General features: G+C 37.0%; 4 protein-coding genes across 24 annotated transcripts in view; 1 reads left to right on the top strand and 3 right to left on the bottom strand.

Moving 5' to 3' along the window:
- dlg2 (discs, large homolog 2 (Drosophila)) overlaps positions 1-1,474 on the bottom strand; it is a 191,930-nt gene extending 190,456 nt beyond the window's left edge. For 5 of the 14 annotated variants that reach the window (XM_026273742.1, XM_026273746.1, XM_026273748.1 and 2 more), the window contains exon 1: positions 224-873. In XM_026273742.1, coding sequence (XP_026129527.1) covers positions 224-242 — 19 coding nt within the window. In that variant the 5' untranslated portion in view covers positions 243-873. Of the gene's footprint in view, positions 1-223 lie in introns of all 14 variants that reach the window. The other 9 variants (XM_026273740.1, XM_026273743.1, XM_026273741.1 and 6 more) reach the window with 7 other exon arrangements.
- A 169-nt stretch (positions 1,475-1,643) lies between these two features.
- Positions 1,644-3,876, top strand: tmem126a (transmembrane protein 126A). The gene is made up of 5 exons (XM_026273779.1): positions 1,644-1,777; positions 2,498-2,616; positions 2,711-2,904; positions 3,262-3,376; positions 3,471-3,876. Exons 2-5 carry the CDS (start codon positions 2,504-2,506, stop codon positions 3,667-3,669), a joined length of 621 nt encoding a protein of 206 aa, XP_026129564.1. The 5' UTR covers positions 1,644-1,777; positions 2,498-2,503; the 3' UTR covers positions 3,670-3,876.
- A 243-nt stretch (positions 3,877-4,119) lies between these two features.
- LOC113109895 (CREB/ATF bZIP transcription factor-like) lies at positions 4,120-7,242 on the bottom strand. 3 transcript variants are annotated; one of them, XR_003293026.1, is made up of 4 exons: positions 7,076-7,242; positions 5,544-6,572; positions 4,993-5,066; positions 4,120-4,549 (listed from the first exon to the last, which is right to left on the bottom strand). XR_003293026.1 is itself a non-coding variant. In XM_026273778.1 (2 exons), exons 1-2 carry the CDS (start codon positions 7,076-7,078, stop codon positions 5,796-5,798), a joined length of 780 nt encoding a protein of 259 aa, XP_026129563.1. In that variant the 5' UTR covers positions 7,079-7,242; the 3' UTR covers positions 4,602-5,795. The 3 variants fall into 3 exon arrangements, 1 of the variants encoding a protein (XP_026129563.1); XR_003293025.1 differs by lacking the exon at positions 4,120-4,549 and having other exon boundaries at positions 4,606-5,066; XM_026273778.1 differs by lacking the exon at positions 4,120-4,549 and having other exon boundaries at positions 4,602-6,572.
- A 2,588-nt stretch (positions 7,243-9,830) lies between these two features.
- Positions 9,831-26,014, bottom strand: LOC113109885 (synaptotagmin-like protein 2). 6 transcript variants are annotated; one of them, XM_026273704.1, is made up of 18 exons: positions 25,750-26,014; positions 23,542-23,768; positions 22,237-22,388; positions 21,827-21,950; positions 20,664-20,718; positions 20,471-20,564; positions 15,367-17,457; positions 14,525-14,629; positions 14,195-14,248; positions 13,574-13,659; positions 13,283-13,399; positions 12,982-13,151; positions 11,407-11,509; positions 11,177-11,338; positions 10,838-10,934; positions 10,656-10,755; positions 10,360-10,565; positions 9,831-10,190 (listed from the first exon to the last, which is right to left on the bottom strand). In XM_026273704.1, exons 2-18 carry the CDS (start codon positions 23,640-23,642, stop codon positions 10,042-10,044), a joined length of 3,966 nt encoding a protein of 1,321 aa, XP_026129489.1. In that variant the 5' UTR covers positions 23,643-23,768; positions 25,750-26,014; the 3' UTR covers positions 9,831-10,041. The 6 variants fall into 6 exon arrangements, with proteins under 6 accessions (XP_026129489.1, XP_026129490.1, XP_026129493.1 ...); XM_026273705.1 differs by having other exon boundaries at positions 14,195-14,245; XM_026273708.1 differs by having other exon boundaries at positions 16,048-17,457; positions 25,750-26,013.
- Between the last annotated feature and the right edge of the window lie 691 nt (positions 26,015-26,705).

The following is a 26,705-nucleotide window of genomic DNA, read 5'->3' as shown; positions in this document are numbered from 1 at the left end:
ATCCAAAGCGACTTAAAGTGCATTCCGGTTAACATTTTTTACTTAACATTCATAAATTCCACTATTTTCTTTCAGTGTACAATTTCTCTTATTCATTCATATAAGTTTAACCTAAAATATTTCTGCCTTAAAAAGTGCGTACACTAAAACGACCGGTATACAGTCATGATCATGATAATCATGTTTTCACAATTATATACATTCGTTGATGTTTATTTCTCACCTCGTTTTCTTAAGGGCATAATTACTCCTTTATGTCCTTGTGGGATTGTCACGCATGGAAACGGCAACACAAAAGTTTCTCCCTCATCTGCTGTCAGTGTCTTTGAGAAGGTGTCACCTGCTAAAGCAGCAAGTTCCTGCTCGGTTCGGTGATGAAGATGTAAAAGCGAACAGAATGGCAGTTCTCGGGGTTGTTGCTTGTAATTGTCACTTTAAACAGGAAGAGACACGCGCCGAAACATCTTCCAGAAGAAAACACATGCTGAGCGCATGATTGTCGCTCATGAGAAATAAATCCATAATCCGATAGAAAGACTGGAGAGTGATCGAGTGCACATTGGTGTGGATGAGTCCATAAGAAATGCTCTCCAGTGTCTGAATATGTTCTCGGTATTTAGCTCTCTGAGGATTCTTTTGCTGGAATATTCGCGCAACCACCGACTCATTAAATGCCTTTGGTGTTTAACTACATAAACATAATTCAATCACTCTTTCCATAACACAACCCATGCAGTCCTGACAAACATTAAAGGCGCAGTGACTAACTAAACTTAATCTAACCACTAGTTTTTGCCCCCAAAGGGCCATATACATCAAATTAGAAAGGCTCTCCGGTACATGGCTTGTCTTGGATTCGATTCAGTCAGCATGCTGATCAAGCATTATTTTAAATCCTTAAATTGCCAATATGGAGATCCAGCAACAGTTCGAGGAATAAATAAGCATGACATCCTGGTATCTCACATGCCTTAGTTGAATGATGCATGCTTGTAAACATTTCTTTAAGAACGACTTTTTCTACACATGGGGAATGACGTTCACGTGTTTTATGTTTTAGATTCTGATCCTTGAACAGAAAGAAAATTGGCGACTTCCATGATCATATTGCTGTTCGACAAACGCAATCCACTTTCACGTCACTTCAAGAAGCAAGCATAACGATCACCATACAGGTGTAAATCCAGATCTCAATGTAGAGACAGAATGCAGATTTAACTAAACAAGGCAGGATGTATTCCCCCCATGAAACAGCAGCTTGTCGGTGCGACGCCTGTCGGAAAACACCTGCAAGTTTCATCCAGCTTTCCGATAACGCATGGCTCCACAATTGCCTCTGTAATTAAGCCAATCTGAGCAAATATATCCCAAAGATTCTCGTCAAACGTCCCGAAAGGCAGTTAAGAACAACTTCACCTCCTTTCCCGTCATTTTTTCTGTCAAGCTTTACGGCATCTTTTGCCAAAGCTGGTTTGCAGACACTCTCTACGGTGGGTGCAGTATCACCAGCAGCAGCAGCATCATCACCAGTTTCGCCTTAGCAACGAGAGGGCTGACCCGCGGGGATTGACAGGGAGCGTCCTCCAATGGCGTTCGTTCAGTCGCCCAGTTGACGCACACACGGACCAATAGGAATCGCCGTACTGTTCCTGGATCTCGGGGTGAGAGTTGACTGGAACATGTGGTTAGACATGGCTGCGCCCTGCTGGCGTTGAGGACCGTGACTGTTGAACACGGGATGGAATAGTTTAGCGCTTATTTGAAAGCTCTTTCGTGGGTAAGTAGAAATACTACCATGCATAAATGCAATATTCACCATGTCCAAATTACGTTCTCAATAAACAGACAGAATTACGACTGTGTGTGACATTCAGCTTTCACGTCAACACAGAGGTAAAACAAATTAGCTGTCATTCGACTGAATGAGTTATTTTTAATAACGTTTTTAAAAACGACATATCTGTAAAGTCGGCTAATAAAGAAGCGTCTTAATAAAATATGCCTGAGTATTAATATAACTTACATTTCATGGATATCCAGATAAAAAGCTAGCATATATATTTTATAAATGTACGTTAATAATCAGTACAAGTATAATGATATAACTTAGTTAACGTTACCTACCAACATACACAACAATAACGTTACCCGTTGTAAGTTTATGAACGGACTCATGAATTATCCGCTTATAAAAGACAATAATTATATATGTTCAGTTAAGTAATCTTATATTCTGAAATGGAAATTAAACAAAATCAAAACTCACTAGTTGATAATCCACTGCAGATTTTCTACTGACAAACCAACGGTTGATATTCAAATAGCGAATTTCGCGCTTCGTGCCCCTGACGTTCACGTTGCCCATGACTTTTGGGCAAATTAAACAAAATTAAATTAAATATTTATTTATAGTAAACTGTCACAATGTTGTTAAAAGATCGACTGTCTGCAACGAGTTAATTGGTTTATTTAAAAAAACATCTGTATCTGCTTTTAGGTCAACATGACAGACGACGGGATGTTTGTGAAAGACACAAGCCAAGGCCAGACAATATCCAGGGCGATGATTATTAAAATGCTGAATAAGAAGTTTGAAAAACTCCCCGATATCGACAAGTAAGTTGGTTTCATATCATACATACGATATGTCACACATTTGTTTCCCCCATTGCAGTTGGCTGATGAAGGTTCCCTGTTTTAACCCCCACAGAAAACTCTTCTCATACGGACCCATATATTTGGCAGGCAACGCTGGATTTGCTGGCTTAATTGCCAACAGCTTTTTCAGACGTGTCCTCAATGTCACCCAAGGACGATTTACTTCCAGCCTTCCCATGGCTGTTCTGCCCTTTCTAACAACTGCAGCACTTTACACTGCGACCGTGACAAACCCTTTGATGTCAGGTATGGATGCAGTATTGAATGAAAATTGGTATTAAGAAGCTTCATAGCGACTCGCGTCCATAGTAAAATTTTGACCTCATTGCCGCTCACCTGTCGAAACGTCAGCCAATAATTGGTAAAATTCAAATGACATTGTGCACGCGCCATTACGAAAATATGATCAGCAATTTTGGCTTAATCGACGCCTCATTTTATTTATTTTCAATACGGTTACCAGTAATTTTTCATTTCTAGGTTAAGTCTGTGTGCACTTAACGGTTTCTGCCTACAACACCCTTGCACAAATCGCGTGAAAGCTCCTTATATGTGTTTCTGAACGTTCTGCATCTTACTGAGGGGCAACATTGTAAATTGCAGGTGACCTGAACTGCCCAACCTGTACCCTGATAAGAGGGGCTGTGGTTGGTGTAGTTGGTGGTGGCATATATCCCATTCTGTTGGCCTTACCTGTCAATGCTGGTCTTGCAGCCAGGTTAGTTCACATAGTTAAAACACAGCTTTTCTTAGAAATATAACGTGGCAAGTGATGTAGGACTAATTTTAAGTGATTTCCAATTGTCTTGCAGGTATAACAGTGCACCAATGCCAGAAAAGGGGAACATGATACGTTTCTGGACAAATGTCAGCAAGCCCATTGTACAGAAGATGTATGTTGTTTTGCTGCTGCAGGGTTTGTTTGGAACCTTCTTGAGCTCTAAACAGTTTGATATCTACCTAAAAATGCTGAAAATACCCGATTCTGACGGTGAAGAGCTTCTTGGTTAGCAGTTGTCATTTATATTGATGATATTGTAAATCTTTGTTAAAATAAGTGAAACACGCTTGCCCAGTGGCATAACCAATCTTGTCCGATTTGTTCTTGGTTTTGATGTCTCAATATTTTCTATTCACTAAACCTTTGTACTCTCTGCCCAAAAGTTGAAAATGGAGAAATCACCTCAAATTGAGATACTTAAAAGAATATAATGTCAATTCAGAAGTCTCTACGTGGTTATTTTACTACAAAAGTTAACTAGAGCTTTGCCTAAACAAAAAATGTGTTTGTGTGCATGTATGACGGTGGATAAAAAGTGGTGCGAAAACATAACTTTTACTAATGTGCAACTTATAAAATTATCAAATGGAGAACACGTGAACCAATAAGCTCAGCTACTAATAACAAAAACAATGCACCGAGAAACAAGCTTATGGACCTTAATTATAATGTGCCTTTACCACCACGAAGAGATCTTTTAATGTGAATTTCCAAATCCCGATCACAACAATCAACCAAACAGTTCTGAAATGTAGACAAATATCGTCATTAACTTTTTAATAAAAATCATAAAAACTTCATTTTGTCAGTGTTTCCGAAAATCTAGATTAATATTGTCATTTGAGTTTTGAAAAAAAAAATATCAACTGCAGTTATACATTTCAGAACTTCTTGGGTTGATCCACAATCTGAGCTGCAGTCATTAAACATGATCGACAATGGCCCAAACAGAATAAGTGCATTTGTTTTGTTTTTTGGGATGTCAGGGTTACCACAGCCCTTAAGGAATTTTGTAGTATACACTTGTATATAATAGGAAGAAACCACCACCACTCTTTATCCACCTTGAAGAGAGATAAGAAAAGGCTTTTGTAGAGAGCGAAGAAAGTGCTGTGTAAAAGAGAAGGAGAGTGTAGTTAACATCTTATTAGGACACAAAACATTACTTAAATGAAAATTTATTACATTTTTATTTTCTTCAGAACAGCTGCAGCCATGTGCTAGCACAGTCTTTGGATTTCCATTACATATCACATATAGGTGTTCATATTCAAAAACCATGACCCATTCAAAAATGTTGTTTCAGAACAAACTTATTCTCCTGACAAGTGTCAAATAAAGCCCAAGTGCTTTAACAAATCAAGATGAAACACATGGATATGAGGCAGATGTTCAATGTCTTGTAATAAAAAAAAATAAATAAAAAAAACATACTACAAACAGGAGAGGTTAAACCCTCATTTAGATGCTAAATGAACGTGACAGCATCTGACGTCTTTATGGATGAGACAAAGAATCAGTAAAACTGCAACTTACACTGTTTCAAGAACTACCTTTTTTTAAATTTACCAGGCCATGATGCAAGCTGCTGGTCCCGATTCTTCTGCTTCCCTCACAGCAAAATCCACTTTAGCATAAAGAAAAATAAGGGTTCTACATGAAAAACATTCTTTAGAAAAATAGCGATATTTCAGAAAGGGCTGATCTAGTTTAAGCAAAATATAAGCTTGCATTGAAATCAACAATGTATCAACGCAGAATAAACTGATACATAACAGATTAATTTAAGCAGAAGCCCTTTGTGAAACATCACCCATTTACATAATTCTTTTAAACTTTTTGCCCACTTAACTACTTCCCTCTAAGTCTAATTTAACTGAAATTACATAGTACAACTGTAATCATGCAAAGTATGAAGTTACAAAAAAACAATGCTTAATTTCTTTCTGTAGGTTATCTTCACTACTTTAAACAGACAGCAAATGAAAATGAAACAAACATTAGTTTATTTCCAGTTCGTGTTATGCCGTAAACTGGCAAAAAGCATTGTCTTCATCTTAGGAGTTAACCAGTTCTGTGCAGTCTTCTACTTCTGGATCCTTACCATGGATTTCAGCAGTCAAGGATGTTCTGTGACCCAGTCATCCAGCATGGCGGACCAAGCACCTAGAAGAAAACTGTCAACAAGTTTAGCAGTAACTTGTATTGAAAGCAAGTTCAACAGACATGCCATTCAAGCTCTGCACATATTTAAACAGTTAACTATATTTGACAACTACTGTCGTCATGTCCCCTCATTTACATCTCGTGCAAATGTTCAGTCTCAGGAAACGATGAAAAGGTAAAATACTTGACCCTACATTTTATGTGACAAGCTTGAACTCTCTGCACATTTGGTGCAGAATTCCACCGAGACGTGGTCTTTGTCCACGTGCAGGCAGATGCCACCTGCAGTATCTTTGTCTTCCACCTTCACCCTCTTCCTCGGCATGGCATAATCATGGTCGTTCTCATTGGATTCCTGGAAAAGCGAGGTAGAGAATTTCATGCCGTTCACACCGCTCAATCTAGACAACAGCTGAGCCAGCATGCTCTCATTGGCCAACACGGCTCTCAGGTACCTAGTTTCATTCTCCAACTCTTCCACCCTCTTGTTGAGATTGCCATTTTCCTGCTTGAGAACACGATTTTCTGTTGTCAAAGAACCAACTCTCTGTTCTAGGCCACTGACGTATTCTTTCTTCTTTAAACGGTTCATCCTCGCCGCAATGGCATTCTTGTTGATGATCCGACTGGAGACGTCTTTCAATTTTGACCTCTGGACTGCACCTCTACTGAAGGATGTGGCAACATCTGCGCTTTGGTCTCTCTCATCACCGGCCGCTGTCGGTGTCCCGAAAGCATCAATAACTTCGTTGTCCAGGTCCCAGTTGAACCCGAAGCCAAGCAGATCATCCAGGCCCCAATCATTGGTGTCGCTTTCTGGGGAAGTCTCCATGTTCGTTTCACTTGTATTACTGGTTTTCGATACCCCATCAATCTCATGGGAGGTACTTGTACATGTGACGTCAGAACTTAGGCTGCTTCTTCCTCTTTTTCTGGTGATCATGGCTGTTTCTAGATATTGTGGGAACTGCATAGAAACAAAACATTTGGAAATTAGCAAAAAATAAATAACAGCAGCAATCTACACACAAAAGAGATCATTTTATTGTCTGGGAGAAGCCAAAATAAAAACTACAGATATATAAAGCTGTCAAACCACTGAGAAATATTCGACTAGAGAACGCCAAACCAATTTGAAACAACACAAGAGTGAGGATGTAAATTGTGGAGGGTTAACGATAGCACGTTCGAGCTCAAAATAATGGGGAGAAATCGATCCACGTTCTTCCTTAATTAGCAAACATTTAACAAAACAAACATTTTTTATGATTTACGTCAATCTATCCTCTTACTTTTAATATAATATTCGATACATGTACAACTCTTAATATCGAATACAACAAAGAACATGTATTTCGCAGTGGTTTGTTTAGTAGGCCGCTGTAGCCCGCCTTGTTGATCAGCGTGACAAAGCAATTTCTTCACGCAAAGAAAACGACAATTTTTTTGTTTAGAACCGGAGTAACTTACCATAAATCGAAAGCTTATGTCTTCTGACGTCGATTGTATGAAGAAAAATACGAGCAATCTAAATTAACTTGACAGAAAAGATATTTAAGCTCAGATATTGTAAAGCCAAGTACACGCTTAAGACGACACCGAGAGGAACTAAAATGGCGTCGTCTTCTTCTGTTGGCGTTTTATGGCGGTTGTAAAACAAACGATAGGTGCATTCCCGCCACCTACTGGCCTGGAGAGTGGACCATTGATGGAATCGGAAGACCTAAATCAATCATATATATATATATATATTAGTGCTGTCAAAATTAGCGCGTTAACGCATTCGATTAATTTTAAATATTTAACGCGTTAAAAAAAAATAACGCAATTAACGCGGTTGCAGTTTTTTTTATTTCCAGTTGTGGCCTATGTGTGTTCAAAGTGCAAAGAAATATGGATAAGACCAAGGAAGGACTTTTAGACGGAAAGTTTCAGTATAAAACTCTGCCGGATTACTCTTGAGTCTGCCACAAGAAACAGCAACATTAAAATCATGAACTCAAATGTCATTGTTTAAAAACAAAAAAACAATGACTGTAACAGTGCGTAAATCAGACCTTTCTGTAACGCTAACGTTAATAAGCTTAAATCAAAAAAACGAAATAATTGTGTAGCGGAGTATTTTTTGTACACAGTGCCGCGAACTGTCAATCACTCCTGTGCGCGTGCATCACTGTCCTCCTCGCAGCTGCAGCAACTTGCGCTCTCTCTCTTCATCAAGCTTTAAAACAAAAAGGGGACAAAAAGATCATATTGTCTTTGTGCATAGGCTATAGATTAATTAGATAAATGAATATCTCAATTTGTGCCTTGCCGTCTACGGTATTTTTTTAGAACTTAGAAAAAAGATGCTGCAGCCAATGAGCAGCCAGCGGGGGCTGCAGGACGACTCAACCTCCGCAGACAGTTTTTAATGTTTATCAGACAATAAATACTCAAGATTTTGCTTTAGTATAACTCACAACGAGTTTCACACACCTTCTCCGGCCACGTTGAGTTGTTGACACTTAACAGCGGGAAAAGCGACACACGCGCTATTCACTTGTATAACTTAAGGGTGAATGGGTAATGTAATTTCTGCTCTGGGTGGGATGAATTAGGAAGCTTGCATTGTGAAGGGCGCTCTGAAAATCGGCAGTGCCGGTAAAAGATTAAAACCTCTATTAAAACAGATGTCCAAATGAGCGTACCGGTACGCTACAAGCACGTTCTGGGCGCACGGAGAGGTGGCGGTACGATCAAGAGCTATATTTGGAAGTGGCGGTACTGAGTACCGGTGCCTACTGGCCCACTTAAAGCACTGGCAATGACTATACTTTGGAATTTTTTTGCAGTCCACTTAGAATTCAACATGGAAATCATTTTAGTTTTTTATTGGCATTGATTGTTTTGAAATTCAAATGGTACTTACATGCCTGTGTTTTTATTTCTGTAATAAATATGGCTTTCAAGCCAACAGTTAATTTGGAGGATATTGATGGTTTATTGCAGGTATGTTGTTTACATGAGAAAATCTTTGTTACAAGTTAAACAAAAATTCCAATAAACAATCATATTTTGAATTTAAATAGTTTATTTGTCTTGAGTTTACATTAATTATTTACATTTTACATTTACATATCCAAAAAGTTTCAGTCTTTTAATTGCGATTAATCGCGATTAATCGCGATTAATTTTAAAAAATTGTGCGATTAATTAGTTAATTTTTTTTAATCGATTGACAGCACTAATATATATATATATATATATATATATATATATATATATATATATATATATATATATATATATATATATATATAAAACACTTCTAAATCCTGTTAAAGATGTCTACTTTTTTAAGCATGTCATTAAAGCATTGTATATATTATAATGTTACAAGCCATTATTCAACAGAGTTTTAAGTCTAACTATCCCTAGTTACACTTAAAATTTTCTATCCCTATTTAATTCTACCAAATAAATTATCCTTCATTATCATAAGCAGAACAGTGTTATAGTGCATACTCTTCTGTTTCTGATCATCCACATAGTTCCCAGACTCATGCTTGTTCATTTTATTTAGTGAAATGCAAAGTCTTGTAATAATTGTATCTTCTCTTCTACTACCAAAATTAACTCTTTCAACCCCAACTTCATTTTACATTTGATAAATACGTCTTCCTCTATCCTCCTTATTCCAAACTTCTTGCCATCTCATTTTTATCACTGTTCTAATTTTAGCCTTAGCTTCTTTAATGATTTCTATATGTCATAATTTCAGCGCCTATTTTGCTAAATGATCTGCAACCTTATTTCCATCCACTCCCACGTGTGCTGGAAGCCACAGGGAAACATATCTTATTCACTCTATACATAAAATAATTGAATACAAAATGTCTTGTTTTGAAGATCTTTCACTGATAAGATCTTTACTGATATCACTTGATAATGCAGAGAATGAATCTGAACATATCATTGCATTAGGTATCACGATACTTCATGTTAGCATCGCTTATTATAGAAGAGTAGCAATGATTGGCTGTTTTTTTTTCAGAATCTGTTGCTGTCGGTCTAGTCCGTAGTTCCTTACACAACAAAAGTTATGTTTATTTATTACTACACATACAGAATTTTACATTTAAAAGAAATGCCAGTTTATAAAAATTTAAAGTGTATTAAAATCAACGTCTTAGTCCAGATACTCTCTCAAGGTAATGAACAAACAATCGTATTTGCTGCAAACTGAAAGATTTTAAGGGATTTTTTTTATTTTAAGACATTAAATCCACATACTTTACAATAATGAGCATATTATATTTTTCATTCTCTGTGTATTCCTCAACAAACAAGTCAAGAAACCATCAAGTTAACTCCTAAATATTTAACATTACATATAGTCTTCCTACATACTGCATTCTTGTTTGTTCAAAAGTGTCACCATATGCCTCAGTTTCTTACGATCTAGACATTCTTGCCATGACCATCAATCTCAAGGGTAAAATATCTTCCACCCATTCATCCGGAGATTGCATCATTCTCTCCCACAGGGCTGCTTCAGCAACATTAGAGTCCATCCAGTTCACTTCAGTGCCATTACTTTTACCTGAAATAATACTGACGATCAGTTGTTTTTAATATATATATATATATATATATATATATATATATATATATATATATATATATATATATATATATATATATATATATATATATATATATATATATATATTTTTTTTTTTAAGTATGGTTATAATTTCTCTTTCAATTACCTGTTCCTGGACCCAGCCTAATACCCCCAATGAAGTGGTTGTTGAGTCTGTCGTGATCCCACACAGTAAGTTCCACACAGGCCTCCTTGAGGTCCTCTTGCCTGAAACCATCATACACTATGGTGTGGTTAAACACTGGGTTAGATGCCCTCTTCAACACTCTGGTCTTCTGACGGCTTTTTCGGCTGGTATCTGGGAGGACTGCGCTGAAATTACCAATGTCACACGTGATGGGCATCCCAGATTTAATGATCCAACATATACACAAATATATCCAATAAAACAGCTATAAATACCATTTAACAAAGGGGTCAATGGCAACACCTCTTGTAATGGGCAGATTCTTGCATTCTTTCACCCATATTTGCAACTCACCATTCCCCTTGTTCTTGTGACCTACAGAATTAACATGCTATCAGAAAGAAAGATGCTTCTAAAAACATATTATTAGTCAAAATACAAAGTGTCAGCATCTTACAGTGAGTAGTTTGTAGGACAAAACGCAGAGCAACTTTAATCTCTGCACTCATTTCCTCACTGCCAATAGAATGTTTTGGGCTGGTGGGAACCTGGACCTGGGTTGATAAAGAAATACATGCTTTAGTGGAGTTGCAACAAACATGACCTCATATCCTTAAGTACAGGATTTTAGATGTTTTGTTCACAGACTTCTCAATAAAAGCACTTTTGAAAAAAGTTTTGCTGTCCATATTTTCAACAATATTAAACTAGACACAGGCCTGATCTGTGGGTCACCAGTTAAACACTATCCTTACAGGATATTGTAACCAAATAGACATGACTATCATTATCTTACCCTTCCTTTAAGTAAATATTCATTCATCTGAGTGTTATTGAAATCCCATTCGGCCAAATCGAGCTCAACCTCTCCAAGAAACATGTTACGCCCAAAAGTGTCGTTGTGCCACACAGAGGTGTTCAGCTTCTGGGTTTTCAATGTCTCCACTGGAATCTTAAACTGCATGGAAAAGGCAACTTTGATCATCAAATTCAAAACATATAACAAGTAGTTTGTAATTCTCATACCCGTAGTATTTCATTGTAAGTTGGATCCAGAGTCTTCTTCCTTACGCATGTTTTTTTCTTTCCATATTTTGCTTTGTCAGGTAACAAGTAACATTTAACGTACCTGAAGATCAATCAAACAGAGCACATATATTATTGTTTATCTACAGGTGCTGGTCATAAAAACAGAATATCATCAAAAAGTTGATTTATTTCACTAATTCCCTTTAAAAAGTGAAACTTGTATATTATATTCATTCATTACACACAGACTGATATATTTCAAATGTTTATTTCTTTTAATTTTGATGATTATAACTGACAACTAAGGAAAATCCTAAATTCAGTATCTGTGAAGTATCTGTGAAAAGGTTCAATATTGAAGACACCTGGTGCCACACTCTAATCAGCTAATTAACTCAAAACACCTGCAAAGGCCTTTAAATGGTCTCTCAGTCTAGTTCTGTAGGCTACACAATCATGGTGAAGACTGCTGACTTGACAGTCATCCAAAAGATGACCATTGACACCTTGCACAAGGAGGGCAAGACACAAAAGGTCATTGTAAAAGAGGCTGGCTGTTCACAGAGCTCTGTGTCGAAGCACATTAATAGAGAGGTGAAGGGAAGGAAAAGATGTGGTAGAAAAAAGTGTACAAGCAATAGGGATAACCGCAACCTGGAGAGGATTGTGAAGCAAAACCCTTTCAAAAATGTGGGGGAGATTCACAAATAGTGGCCTGCAGCTGGAGTAAGTGCTTCAAGAACCACTACGCACAGACGTATGCAAGACATGGGTTTCAGCTGTCGCATTTCTTGTGTCAAGCCTCTCTTGAACAACACACAGTGTCAGAAGTGGCTAAAGACAAAAAGGACTGGACTGCTGCTGAGTGGTGCAAAGTTATACCAGGAAGTTTTAGAGCACTTCATGCTTCCTGCTGCTGACCAACTTTATGGAGATGCAGATTTCATTTTCCAACAGAACTTGGCACCTGCACACAGTGCCAAAGTTACCAGTACCTGGTTTAAGGACCATGGTATCTCTGTTCTTAATTGGCCAGCAAACTCGCCTGACCTTAACCCCATATAAAATCTATGGGGTATTGTGAAGAGGAAGATGTGATATGCCAGACCCAACAATGCAGAAGAGCTGAAGGCAACTATCAGAGCAACCTGGGCTCTCATAACACCTGAGCAGTGCCACAGACTGATCGACTCCATGCCACGCCACATTGGTGCAGTAATTCAGACAAAAGGAGCCCCAACTAAGTACTGAGTGCTGTACATGCTCCTACTTTTCATGCTCATACTTTTCAATTGGCCAAGATTTCTAAAAATCCTTTCTTTGTGTTGGTCTTAAGTAATATTCTAATTTTCTGAGATCCCGAATTTGGGATTTTCCTTAGTTGTCAGTTATAATCATCAAAATTTAAAGAAATAAACATTTGAAATATATCAGTCTGTGTGTAATGAATGAATATAATAAACAAGTTTCACTTTTTGAATGGAACTTTTTTCTGATATTCTAATTATATGACCAGCACCTGTATATTGAGAGAAGCTATATTCTTCTGATGACAAATATTATTTCACTTACGGGTCAGATCGGTTCCTCTTGACATCCGCCACGGCGAGGTCCTTGCATTGCACAACAAAGATGTGGAACTCTCCCAGTTTTTGCACATAGTGAATGGCTAACTGGATTGTGCCTTTGACCTCCAGATTACCAAACTCACTACTGTAGATGCTCATTACACTGCCAGTGACCTACAAATACCCCGCACAAAGAAACAGATCTATACAGGAACCGTTTTATTATTGCGTGTTGTAAACGTGCAAAAATAGATTAATACGTGCATTTGCATTATATTAGAGCAAAATTAGTTGGTGTCACATACAGAGGACATGGAGGCCACCTCAGAGCAAATGCTAAAATTAGAAGGAGTGTTGCATGTTCTCAGTTTGTCATATTGGAAACTGCTCACTGATGCACAGTCGCTGTTTCTGAAATCCATCTATCAGTCACATGCACAAACAACAGGAGATTGTTAGCTTGTATGCAGGGTAATAAAGGCAGTGGATGGTGTTGTTTAGCTCAAGGTAGTGATAAGGCAAATCATAAAAATCATAATTAAGTGATATTCCACATCAGCATTTAAGATGCTCATGGGTTTTGGTTTGTTTTTTACCTCTTGTTGCATGAATGCAGGATTTGACATTCTCATCATCTTCACCTGTTCTGGGTCGGATAAGGATGTTTTGGTGATGGATGTCACTGCAGATATTGAGAAAAAATTAATCTATCATTTTAGTGGATGCACATTCTGGATAAAGATACAGCAGGAATTTGAGTTAGTTTTAGTAGAAATAACTGATTCTGAAGAGTTCTGAGATTTTGAAGAGCACATTTGATATTTTATGTAGATAATTGATTTAGTTACTCTTATCTAACTCACCATTAGGTGGTACGGAATGCAAACCACTTCAATCGTTACCATTAATCCATATACTCATAAAATTTTCATGCGTCAGTTAATGCATTCCCTTTTCAAGAAGTAAAATATACATGAAAGACCAAGGGTCGATTATGTAAAGGATGTTTAATGTCCTTGACGCTAATTTAATTTCAAGAGCTTACCTTCTGCTCTTAATGTAATAATGAAAATGTATAATACTATGATCTACAGCTACAGCAGAGGCTGCTATCAAAATCATTTAACATAATTATGAAATGTATTTACAAATTGCCATGTATTTACTTTATTACTAACTTATTATTAATAATCTATTTATCAAAAATAAGTATTTACCATTTTCCATACTCAGCCCAACATCACTCCTTGGGTCAGTCTTCCATCTCTCTTCTTGGTTCAGATGACAAAGTATTGATAAATAAAGATTTAAACAAAAATGTATTCATTATCTTATCAAACACTATGAAATGCAGTACAGCATAAAATGCTTGAGAAACCTTGGGAGTTATTAACAAATGTCCGGCAGAGGGCGAATGAGACTCATACAGAACTGAGCTAGGGCTCTGTACTATCCATGATTCTCAAAGACCAAGACATTTGGACTTTACCTTAAATAAGGTCTTAAAGTCAACAAAACATAGGGCAAGAAAGACAAAGGAAACTTACGTAAAGGTGTGGATGCCAGGTCCTCTAAACTCTTGGAAATAGAGATGGGTCTGGCATTGGCTCGTTCAAGGGCAGCTTTGACAGGGCTGTCATCCTCACTGTCCCCTGTCACAGCCCATATCAAGAAAGAATCAACAAACCATACAAAAACAGAAGTCTACTGATCCATTATATACAACTGAATATCTGATTTGAAACATTGATTTAATGTGGTATTTCCATCCATTAGCTTTCTGGTTTCAGGGGATTTGAAAATGTATATGTAATTATTATTGTGTACATTGTATGTAATTTTAAACATAACACCAAAAGCTAGTTAAAAATCAATATAGCCAAATAATAATTTTTTTTGTATTGGTTATAGATTTAAAATATAACAATTAAAATACTAAAATAATTATGAAATTTAAAATGTAATAAATGAAAAACAATATAATACTTTAATGATTGTAAGCTGATTCTTCAGTGTCAATAGGTAATTGTGTTCATATGACTGTAACTGTAAACAATATTTCAAACACCATGTTATAAAATGAATCGTACCAAGAAAAAAAAAAATTAATGATTTCAAATAAAAAAAGTTCCGATTGTTGAATTAGATCATTATAGAAACACGTAGAGGCAGGGCTTAAATAGTTCTAAACCTGTAGAGGTAAGGTAATTTGATCATGTCTACAAACTTGAGCAACTTACTTGAGCAAAGTATCAAGAAGGACATGATTCTCAGGACACACTGAGCAACTGTTTAAATATCATAAACCCTGCTTCCACAAGAATCACAGAACCAATCAAGATCTTTTCTACTAAAACTAGACTGTACCAAAATGGAGAGGTGAGCTCACAGTATGAACTGGTGTGTGAGATTGACCAGGCCTCAGGTGTGGAGCTCCCAGAGGAGTCAAAGGTGATCTCCTCTGATTCGAGCAGGGAGTGTTGAGAAGGAGAGCTCTCACTGCTCATTCTGCCTTGGCTCACCTGTTCGAAAGTTTCACCTGCCTGCACATTAATCTGTTTTCTTTCATCTAAGTCTGCTTGCTCAGGTACACCCAGGTAATAGTGTAAACTCAGGGGAATATAAAACCGGGTCAGAGAGTCCGCTGACAACTTTCGTTCTTTGGGCATGATGTGTCTTACATCACAGCCTCCATCTGAAGTCTTCCTGTGGTGTTCAGGAGAGGTGCAAGACCTGGTTTGCCCTTTATCAACCCTTACAGTGACAGGACTCTTGTTGGCGGGATTGATATCTATCGCAAAGGTTCTTATGGGAGAACTTAAGGCATCCTTCCTGGTTTCTTTGTTTGGATATGAATCTCTACGAGGTACTTTAGACTGCAGTAATGGGCTGGGAGTTCCGGTTTGAGCTTGGTCTTTTGGGTGGTAAATGTCAGTGGACTGTGGCTCATCATGTTCACCATTTGCAATGAGACTTCTGAGGGGAGATGATGGTGGACTTGGCTTTGAGTGTTTGTCTGAAATGGACTGTTTGAAATTACAAATATTCTGGGTTATGTAATGTACCCTACCTCTGATATCTTGAAGGTCTTGTAATGGCACTGTACTTGGACTTTTTTGGTTTTCCTCGGTCTGTTCCATCTTCTCTTTTTGTGTCAGTCCAGCCTCTTTGAAACTCATTCTGCCTGGTGAACTTTGGCTGGTTGATCTGATGTCAAACTGAGGTTCAGACAGTTCTATTGAAGAATGTGTTGGAGATGACTGTGGGGATGGATCTTTAACATTAGCTCTGCATGTTGGTGAGCTTACAATTACTCTAACGCCACTTTTTTCTTTCTCCCAAAATGACTTGAGATCATTAATTGAAACTTTATCCTCCTGTTGACTTGGGGACATTTTGAAGGTGGAGATTTCCTTCTTCAAGTCAGATATGTCCCTGGAGATTGACTCTTCCTGTAGCTCATTGCCCAGGGATTTATCTTTGTGTTTTAGCAATGGACTGGGTGACAATTTGGCATTCATTTTAACTGTGAGAGTTTGTAGTTCACTGCTTGACACTTCACTGCTTGAGTCCCTATTGCTCTCCAAACTAGAAGCGTTCTCATCTTCATGTGAGGATGTGGCTGATATATCAACACCACTGGATGTTCTTCTAGGTAAGATTGGCGAAATCTCACATGATGTAGATTGTACATCAACTGGATTTGGATCATTGGGATTGGGTTTGGATGGGCTGATGCTGGAATCTGACAGCCTTCGTTCCACACCTTCATGATAATTCTCATTAAGCTGAGATGGCTCACTTTCTTCTACCTCCGAATCTCTTTTGATGCTCAGTATTTTAGGTCCTTTGTTGCCCCTTTCCCAGAATGACTTCAGGTTGGCTAGTCTTCCAGTTGATATTTCACCTTGGTCAAACGTCTCTATTTGAGGAGGATCTAAGCATATTGGTATGTCTGTTTTTTCCTGCATTATTTCTGCAGTCTTGCTTGTAGGAACAGAGGTCTGTGGAAGTATATTATCATCATCAGACCTCAAAGTACAAGATATTTTATATTGTGAACTTTCTGTTTTATCTTGACTTATCTCTTCTTGGTCAGATGCTCGAACTTCATGAATCGTATCTTTTTTCTCTGCTCTCGAAAACAATGAAAAAAGTCCCCTACGTGTATTTGGTGGTGGCTTGGTCTTCGGCTGTAAAACTGAAGGCACTGAATCTTCTGACTTGGCTTCTGGGCTTTCATGATCTTTTGGTTCCTTTTCATCCATCTCTTTTTTAACTAGCGACTCCTTCAGCTTTCCATCTCGAGAGCCTCTCCCAAACCATCCAAGTACCTTAGAAAATGAACGACGCTCTTCCACTGTAACTTTGTCAGTCTGGCCTTCTGCACTTAACCCAATGGCCTTACCTGCTACCTCAGTAGAGCCGTGGAAGTTGGACACCTGTGAGTGCTGAGGCTCACCATAAACCTCATGATGTCCTGCAGTGAAGACAATCACAAGTTTTAAAAATTACATTTTTGCATGCAAGTGAGATAATAATACTTTTAATGACTTCCAAAAACAAAATTACATTAAATTACATACATCTGACCATGAGATCAGATGATATAATTACACTTTAAAATTGCAGTTAACACCCAGACAGTAGTCATTTCTTGCAGTGCTTATTTACTAATCACCATTTGTAGATTAATCAACATACACATAAGCATTCACCAGAAGCTATGTGCTGTATATGGTACGCACACACATGCAGTTAGTATTAGGGTGCATTGATGCTTTAGCATGTTAACTTCTGAATTACAGGCTTATGTTTTTTTTTTTTTTTTTTTGGCAGATTATCTCATTTAAACACATTTCTTGGGTTTGATTATATTGTTAAAGTTCAGGATGTCTTAACAAAAGGGTTTTGGAACAACCATTTCTCACTATCTACCTGTCCTTCCTTCAACCTTTCTACAGGCTCAGATTGGGATGCATCCCACATTGGGATGCTCGTGATTTTTAGGGTACTTCAGACTGCTGTGTATAACTTTGTAAACCACAGGAAGTTGACAATTCTCAGACCGCTATGCTAATTCCATGCATTAATGGGATAGTTCAACCAGAATGAAAATTGAAACTCAGAATTGATAATCATTTATTCACCCACATGTCATTCCAGACTTGCTACTTTTTCTTTTGTGGAACACAGATGAAGAGTGCCTTTGAATACATGTTTGGAACAACATGACAGCGAATAAAGGAATTTTCATTTCCTGGCTTAACTATCCTTTTGAGTACTTCTCGTGGATACAACCTTGTTACTGGTGTCTGTGATATTGCTTCTATCCTGTTCCGACAGAGGACACCAGTCTTCTTCCAGGACACTGTGCTCTCCTTGCACCCTCTCTATAGGTCCAACGACAGAGGAGAGAAGTGGACCTTTTTCCTATTTAACCACCCTGATGCAGAGTGCACTAAGCAGGGGGAAAGAGGAGGGCTGATGGGAGTTTCAGGACTAAAGGGGCTGACTATAGCTGAAGATTGACTGCTGCTGTTGTCGTCATCATTGGTAGAACTTTTGGAGATGCAAGGAGTCAGTAGAGCTACAGCTAGAGATGTCGAAGCAGGGGCCACAACCTATTTAACGCCATTGTCACTGATGGCAGTGTCCAGGGAAAAGTTTTTGCAGAAGTACAACAGTAATCTTTTTTTTTGGTACAGTTTTGCATTTTGTGATTGTGTGTGTTGTCTGTTTTTGGAGTAGTGTGATGGAGTGTGGAGTTCTCAGCTGGAAGGAAAGTCTCTGAAAAATAACCAAATAGTTGGGTAATGAAGCAGTGAAAGAGGGAGCAAAGACACATACATGCACAAAAACATGAGTTCATGTTTTATGATGAATTCATTTTGCATTTCAATTAACAGTTCTGTTCTTGTAACAGCAGTACAGTATCTGTTAATTGATGAAAGTTGAATGGTACAGCAATGAGATGCATGGGATTAAAGCTTGCAAGCAATCTAGGAATATAATGGTACGTCTTCAAGTCAGGGATAATAGACATATTGATACCATATCAAATACGGGCCTACATAGTTCAGCAGAGTAGTCACAGTCAGTGCTCACATTTTTACTTTTACAGTGTATGTATTTGTGGCCTATTCCAAACATTCACAACTTTGAACCCTTTGCACTCATAACAATAATACTAGCCTTACTACACTAAAAGCCCATCAAAAATGTACCATCTATGTCTGAGGTACAAACTGGTCATGCGTGGCAGCTTAACTGCTTAGAACAACATATTTCTCAGTACAATCTTCTTAAAGTTTGGCAGCTCCATAAAACTTATTACTCAAGATCACTACAGGTTCAACTTTCTGCGGAAATGATTTGGCCAGATCATTTCAGGAACAGCACCTTTTTCACATGTCTTGTAATAACTCTAAATGCCACACATTACATTTCAATGCCTTTAGTGTTCCTGTAGCTCAATTGGTAGAGCGTTGCTTTATCAAGCGCAAGGTTGGGGGTTCGATTCCCCGGGAAAACATGATAGGTAAAAATTGATAGCCTGAATGCACTGTAAGTCGCTTTGGATAAAAGCGTCTGCTAAATGCATAAATTCAATTTAATTTAATTTAATGCCAATTATAAAACTACACATTGGTTAGTCTATACTAATTATACAAGCAGAGTAGAGTTGAATCCTGTAAATATACAAAACTACTCTATTGTTGTACTTGTGCAAATGATTATTGAGTGTTTACACTCTCGTATGACCTCAAAGGAGAATTTGATGCATTCATGATCAAAAATCAGGGGCCAACAGGTTTTATTGCCAACATATAATACAAATGTAGCACTGCATTATACAAGTTAAAGTGACCAAATAAGGTTTAATAGATATGCATGCAGTTATTATGCCCAGAGCAGCACAGATCATGTCAAGCCATAACCATAGCCCAGAAGAGCTAAACACACAATGGGGATCAGTCAAACAAACATACTGTTCTAGCAAGAAATATGTTCTGACCCTTTGCTCATCAGAACATAAACTCCAATAAAAACCTGATCTATTACTGGACTGAACAGTATCAAAATAATCACACAAATGTTAAATCTGTGGTAATCACATGTGTTAGATCATAGAGCTGGTATCCAGCTGTAGTTCTGACAGAAAATGCTACATTAAAAACTGTAAATCAGTGTTGTTATTGTTAACAAATCTAATGAAAATTATGATTTACTAATCAGCAATTAAAATAAAGCTAACAAAAAATAAAATGTAATAATTAGATGAAAAAATGTAACTTAAAACCTAAACATGATATCATTAAATGTAATATGAAGTTAAAAACTTTTTAAACATTCAGCATTAAAAAGTCCTGGAATGCCTGTATCTTTGTCACCATTTTAACAATAAACTGAATTATTTTTTTAATAGAGTGACATACCCTACAGGGTGTATAAAAATCAATTTGTGGATCAATTTAGAAGATAATTCTCACCCTCAGCAGGTGTCTGATCAGACTCTTTCACGCCATTGATATCTCTGGCATCATCTCTCTGCGATTGCACACTACTGAATGGATTCTCCCATGGCTACATAATAAATTTAATGAAATCATGAAAATGCACAATAAAGAAAACTGAAAAAATGAGGAAAAAAATGAATGAGTAACTAGATTTAGTGTAGTGTACCTTGATTTGAGGTCTCTGCCTTTCCCCCTGGGCTTCTGCCAACACATCATCCACCCTGTATGATTTGATCATATAGATTCATATAAATAATTAAATTAAATGCAATATTCACCAACATGATAAAAACCAATAAGCCACTGAAAGCTTTGTGCATTGTGAACAGTTTCTATATTTCTATATTCAATCATCAATACATCTCTATGGTGCTGGTCCTGAACCCCCTGGAAAGTCACAAGATTCAGCAAAGAACTAAGTTTCCATGTTGCTATTTGACAGTATAATGCCGTTACATGGTGTGTCAGAGGGAAAAACAGCAGCACGTGAAATCTGACCCTTGAAGCAGCTTACTGGCAACAGATTCCCTCACCAATGTCTGGGAATACATTGGAAAAAATTGCCCTACAGATTATGTTAGACCTAGAGTACAGGTTCACTCCTGAATCTCTACCAAACTCACAAACATTTCATAAACAAGCATGCATAAACTGGAGACAGATTACGTTTCTTTTCATGTTGTTTTAAATGAGCTGTGATGAGAGCTTTAAAAGTTAGTGTCCACAAAATTAAGGCTGCTGATGACAGTATGATCAGTCCAGCCATGCTAATGGGCGGATGCAGCATTGATGTGTTGAAAAGGCAGAGCCACCCAAAATTTCCTTTAATCAAGTATAACAATGGCATGGGCTTGGTACTGATAACAGAAACGCAATTTGAGTTTAGGAACTTTTGTTTAGGAACAGTGAACTTGTCTTTTTTTTTTTTATAATGCACCCTGGGTGAGCATAAGAGACACTTAAAAACTCCACGCACTTACATAATATGAGTTTATATAAAGACCTAATAGTTTATATAAAGTGTTGAGTTATGCTTTGGTTGTATCTCGCATATGGCATGAAAAAAAGGTGCATGAACACAAACATCTACTTATGCAACATTTAAAAATGTTGTACCTGGTATCATAATGACCAGCATACTTAATTACATAAATTACAAACATTCATATAAATGTGATTACACTGCATTCTGCAAGATTTCACATCACAGGTATGACAAGAACAAGAAAACCCAACAATATTCCAGAATGTGCTGCACCACGTTTCAATCAGATGAAACGCTGTACTGGAATTTTCTAATCATAAATCTACTTAACACCAAAAGCTCACCTCTCATTGTGTGATTCTGTGGATGGATCCTCAATAAGGCCTAAAAGCTCTGGAGGGATGTATACATCTTTCTTCTCACCATAAACACTGCTGGGTTTCTCAGACCATCTTTGAGAAAGCTCCACTACAATAAGAGACATTTGTAATGCTCAAACGTACATTAACAGACACAACCCCACATCTAAACATTTAATGGAACTACATGATATATATGATTTAACAAATGTTTGATTTATGGGCGATTTTTTATTAATGCTAAAAATGTGATATGAAACAAACAACAAAAAAAGTTATGTAAACACTGAGTTCAGGTGCTAATCAGGGACGGGGTACATGCAATGGAAATAATGAGAGACATAAACAGACTAGAGCCCTTTCTCTATCTGATTCTGTCCGCTGGCAACACTCACAGATCGTCACGGGTTTCTTCTGTCTCATGGATGTTCTGATGATGTCGGAGCCATGGATCCTGTCTCTGTGTCTGTGATTCTTTGTCTCATAAAACCACTCCCCAGTCAAGTACTTCAGCCTGTTTCTGTCTCGCTCAGTCTTACGAAGCTGCCTGAAAAGACATCAAATTTATAAATAAATAAATGAATACATCCACACACACACACACATATATATATATATATATATATATATATATATATATATATATATATATATATATATATATATATATATATATATATATATATATATATATATATATATACACATACATATACACTTTATATACACGCACACACACACACACACACACACACACACACATATGAATGGTCACCGAATAAAAATATCCTGGTGTCCCAGAAGTACAGAATGAGCTTTAGCAGTGACATCCAAACTGACAAATCCCAGACATTGTCTAAACTCTGAGCTGTTACTCTGGACTGTATAACTGTGAGAAGTTTTTTTTTTCAGCACCCAGATTTTATGTTACATTAAATGCAACTAACACATCCTCAAATCTGTAACCCATATTAAATGTAGCCTGGGACTACTCTGGGACTGTCTCTTTTTATACATTTGTTTAAGTTAAGGACGGCGGTATGTCATACAACCTCCTTATGTTTGCATCTGCATCAATTCATGGCTAAATATTAAACAGTTTGATGGAATAAATGGCTTTTGATTTTATAAGCTTTTGTAGTTTGCTATCTTAACTATGCACAATAATATGGTGGGTAACATTTTATTGTTTGCAGTTAGCAATATCATAGATTTTTTTTTTATTACTATTATTTTATTACTATGTTATTATCCTATTTGAACAAACTTGTGAACCATTTTGGGGTTAATTCAATCAATTCAGTAAACTAATACAAAAGGGAGAAGGCAAATGAAGATGTAGAATTATTTAACACATTAAAAATCAATAGCAAGGGGCATTAGTTTTCATTATTTCATCCTCGTGTTGTTCCAAACCTGTATGACATTGAGTGGAACATAAAAGATGTTAAGAACATTGTCCCTGTTTTTATTGCCCATACATTGCAAGTAAATGGTTTCCAGGGGTATCTTGGATGTTATCCAGTAAAAGACATCCATCTGTGTTTACAAACAAAAACAATGGAAAAATGGAAATATGGAAAGCAAAAATGCATTCTGTGTGAATGGCCTATTAACGGACTATTGCTTTAATAACTAGTTAGGCCTAATTATACATGATCAGAGCAAATTAATTTATTTTCTTCATCCACCAAACTCACTTGACCCTCTGTTCTTCCAGCTTCTTAAGCTCTGCATCTCTATTCAGCACTGCCAGGATCATCTCTTGCTCTTCCTCTGTCAGATAACTCAGGTCAATCATGATGAATGGCTTCAGGGTAGGTGATTATAACAGATGAGTCTCAGATCGCCTCTGACTGGTTCACTGAAAGTGTCAAGAGCATCACTGAGTCACTGCATCACATCGTGAAGAACATCAGAGGAGCACCTGCACCAGACAGACAGAAGGAGTTTCAACAAATTAAAAAACACAGTATGAGCTTGGCTCACAAAGAACTATGTCTTCCCTGTGAATACTTCTAACCATTAAGATATCACATGATCCTAATTGTTCCTAATGAATCTGTGAGCTGTACTTTCAAGACTTTTGCTTCCAGCATCCTCTATGCTTCACTTAACATCTAAAATAACGTTGTTTCTCTATATCAGCTCTGGTCAATACAGTATGTGCTCAACACTGGACATGTGACATGGCATTCTCAGATGACTATCAGAGGATATGGGTACTGGCTGCTTTTCAGAGCACAGAGCACAGTCAAAGACTCTTTTATTCCTAAATCAAATTACACTTAACTCAAATTAGGTGGCAGCACACAAATGGTATCAATTTGAACAGTCTGCTTTTCTAAAAAACAGTTTAAAAAACCATGGCAAAAAAAAAAAAAATGAATACATCTAAACCATTTAAAGAACAGGATTTATGATATTTTTGGATGGAATTACCACTGGCAGAATTTCACATGTCTGGATAAGGTAATATAACAAACAGAATAAATGCTGAACAAATCTCTTATAAATAGTTTACAAAAAGCTTTTTTTTTTTTTTTTAAAGTGTTGTTTTTTTATACCAAAAATACTTTTTTCATAAATAAAAATGTGAAATTTATGATTATTTTTTTTTTTCATTTCCTTATTTTATTTATTAATTCCTTTGCATATTGTAACATCCGATTTTTATGTATCATAAAAAAAAGAACAGCAATAAGTTCCTACGTCTTGCATGGGCATATCTGGGTGTCTAGATAAAGCTGCACATTCCAGCCAGAGTGGAAGTTTGTTGTTACTTTCCTATTTTAGAAATCTGTTCCCGAGTCCTGTTCTTGACTGAGTCATTTCCATGAAAAATGCCTCTTAATGGGTTTACTCAACACACAAAACATATCTGACAAGCATTTCCCTTCTTGTTCCAAGAAGAACAGTATGATTCTCTAGAAGTTTTATTTTTAAACATTTACTTCTTTTAAAATCTAATAAATACTGCTAAATGATTTCTCTCAGTACAAATCAGATTTCAAAAAGACACTGTTAAGCATTTACATGTCCGGTGGGGTTCTGAGAAAAGCAGGTCATGACAACATAGTTGGGATGGTCACCTGAGGCTGGATCGGTAAATCATAACTTTTCAAGGGATACAACATTACCAAAATAGAGAAGAACTTTTCTCATCCAGACAGTAAACATGAATAATAAATGTTAACCATTTGCCTATTCCACATCCCTTTGAGGCATGTAACATAACAAAGAGTCGCCACCTGGTTTGGGTTCACATTATAGGTGTGCAGTTTTACTGTGTGACAAACCATTTTACAGGATTCTAAGCATCTGATATTTTCAGTAACTATGAGAATGCTTTAGTTTTTCTTTTCTTTTCTTTTTCATCCTAGACAATGTAAATTGTGTACATAAAAAGCTTTGAACATTTGGTGTATATTTCTTGACTTTTTATTATTTTATTTTATTTATTTATTTATCTATGTTTGGGGGCATCTTAAACCAAGACAATGATTAAATTATGTGTTTAAGATGGGTTTTTAGTAATGTTACTGTGGAATAAAATGGCCTTTCACACAGAACTCTTCCAGAAGCACTCATTTAACTAATCACTGTCTGATCTGGATGTAAATAAATAGTCCGCGTTCTTTCTCTAAATAGCTTTACAAGAATTAACAAATTAAGGAAACAGGAAATGAGAAAAAAATCGCAGTGGCTCCAGAGATCAGAAAACAAAACTCCAGAAATGAAAACAACTTAATGAAATGAGCGCCTGTTGAAACAGAACCCACCCCTGTCAGAGCATGCAGCAGAACTTCCAACTCACTGCAGGGGAATTGTTGAGTGAAGTTAAAGCCTTAAAAAGTAAAACAGTATCTATTAAGGTAAAATTTAACAACTGACAAGCAAAAGTTTACCTGAGTCTCGCTCGCGTGGCTGCTACTAGACCGCATCATTTCCCAACACTGTTACTGTAACATCTGAAACACCAGAGGAGTGTAATAATCCATTTGCCGGTCACTCGCTGATATGAACCAAATTATTTAAAGCTCCGGCTTTAAAGTGAGGCGTGTGTTTACGGTGGGTGTGGGCTCCTACACTCACGAACTCGCGTGCGCACTAGTAAGAGCTAAAAATGAGCGCTGTTGATAAACTTGTGGAGAGTTCAAACGATATTCACAGAATGCTGTCATGAGGTTCACTACGTTTTGACATAAAACCCTTGTGCGCGCTCATAAAGGCGTGGTCACGCTCGGGCACTCTCATAGTCTTTTAATGTTTAGTTTTAGTTTAGTTTAGTTTATTTCAGACAGACAACTCAGAGCTAATGTAGAGCAACATATTTACATCAGTCTGAACAGGTGTAGGCTGAAGCGCTTGCTTATAATGCCTACCCTTTTTAAAACATCTCATCTTTTAATAAATAAACAAAAAAACAAAACCAAAAATAAGAATAAAAAAATTAAATAAACAGTCTTTACTGTTGACAAACTAGTATATCTAGACTACAATAACATTATTTTTTGCCAAGCAATACAGTTCCACAATTCAGAATACAACAAAATGCTGTCACACGCACGTGCCATATACAGTACATGTTATTAATGTTCTCTCGATAACGCCACAGAAAATCCTGCGCATATTTTAATACGCGACCTAGGTATGTATGAAAATTAAACATCACCTATAACGTCACTACCTCTCCACTCCTTGTGAATCAGACTATTTAATGAACCTAAGTCGTTTTATGTCGTCCCCTGACTATCAGCTGTTACACCCACAGGTTACAGGTGCATTTCAATAAATTATAATTTCATGGAAAAGTTCATTTATTTCAGTAATTCAACTTACATTTTAAAAATTGTGTATTAAA

The sequence above is a fragment of the Carassius auratus genome, chromosome 10, assembly GCF_003368295.1.
Source record: "Carassius auratus strain Wakin chromosome 10, ASM336829v1, whole genome shotgun sequence".
NCBI lineage: Eukaryota > Metazoa > Chordata > Actinopteri > Cypriniformes > Cyprinidae > Carassius > Carassius auratus.
The sequence above is the reverse complement of the archived record's forward strand: the minus strand, read 5'-3'. Positions and strand labels throughout refer to the sequence as shown.

Excerpts from the sequence above, each read along its gene's own strand:
- tmem126a (XM_026273779.1), top strand. The coding sequence starts at position 2,504 with ATGACAGACGACGGGATGTTTGTGAAAGACACAAGCCAAGGCCAGACA. Across the intron at positions 2,617-2,710 it reads AAACTCCCCGATATCGACAA|AAAACTCTTCTCATACGGAC; the intron begins GTAAGTTGGTTT and ends TAACCCCCACAG. Across the intron at positions 2,905-3,261 it reads GACAAACCCTTTGATGTCAG|GTGACCTGAACTGCCCAACC; the intron begins GTATGGATGCAG and ends TGTAAATTGCAG.
- LOC113109885 (XM_026273704.1), bottom strand. The coding sequence starts at position 23,642 with ATGATTGACCTGAGTTATCTGACAGAGGAAGAGCAAGAGATGATCCTG. Across the intron at positions 22,389-23,541 it reads CTGGAAGAACAGAGGGTCAA|GCAGCTTCGTAAGACTGAGC; the intron begins GTGAGTTTGGTG and ends ATGTCTTTTCAG. Across the intron at positions 10,566-10,655 it reads ATTGACCCCTTTGTTAAATG|CGCAGTCCTCCCAGATACCA; the intron begins GTATTTATAGCT and ends TGGTAATTTCAG.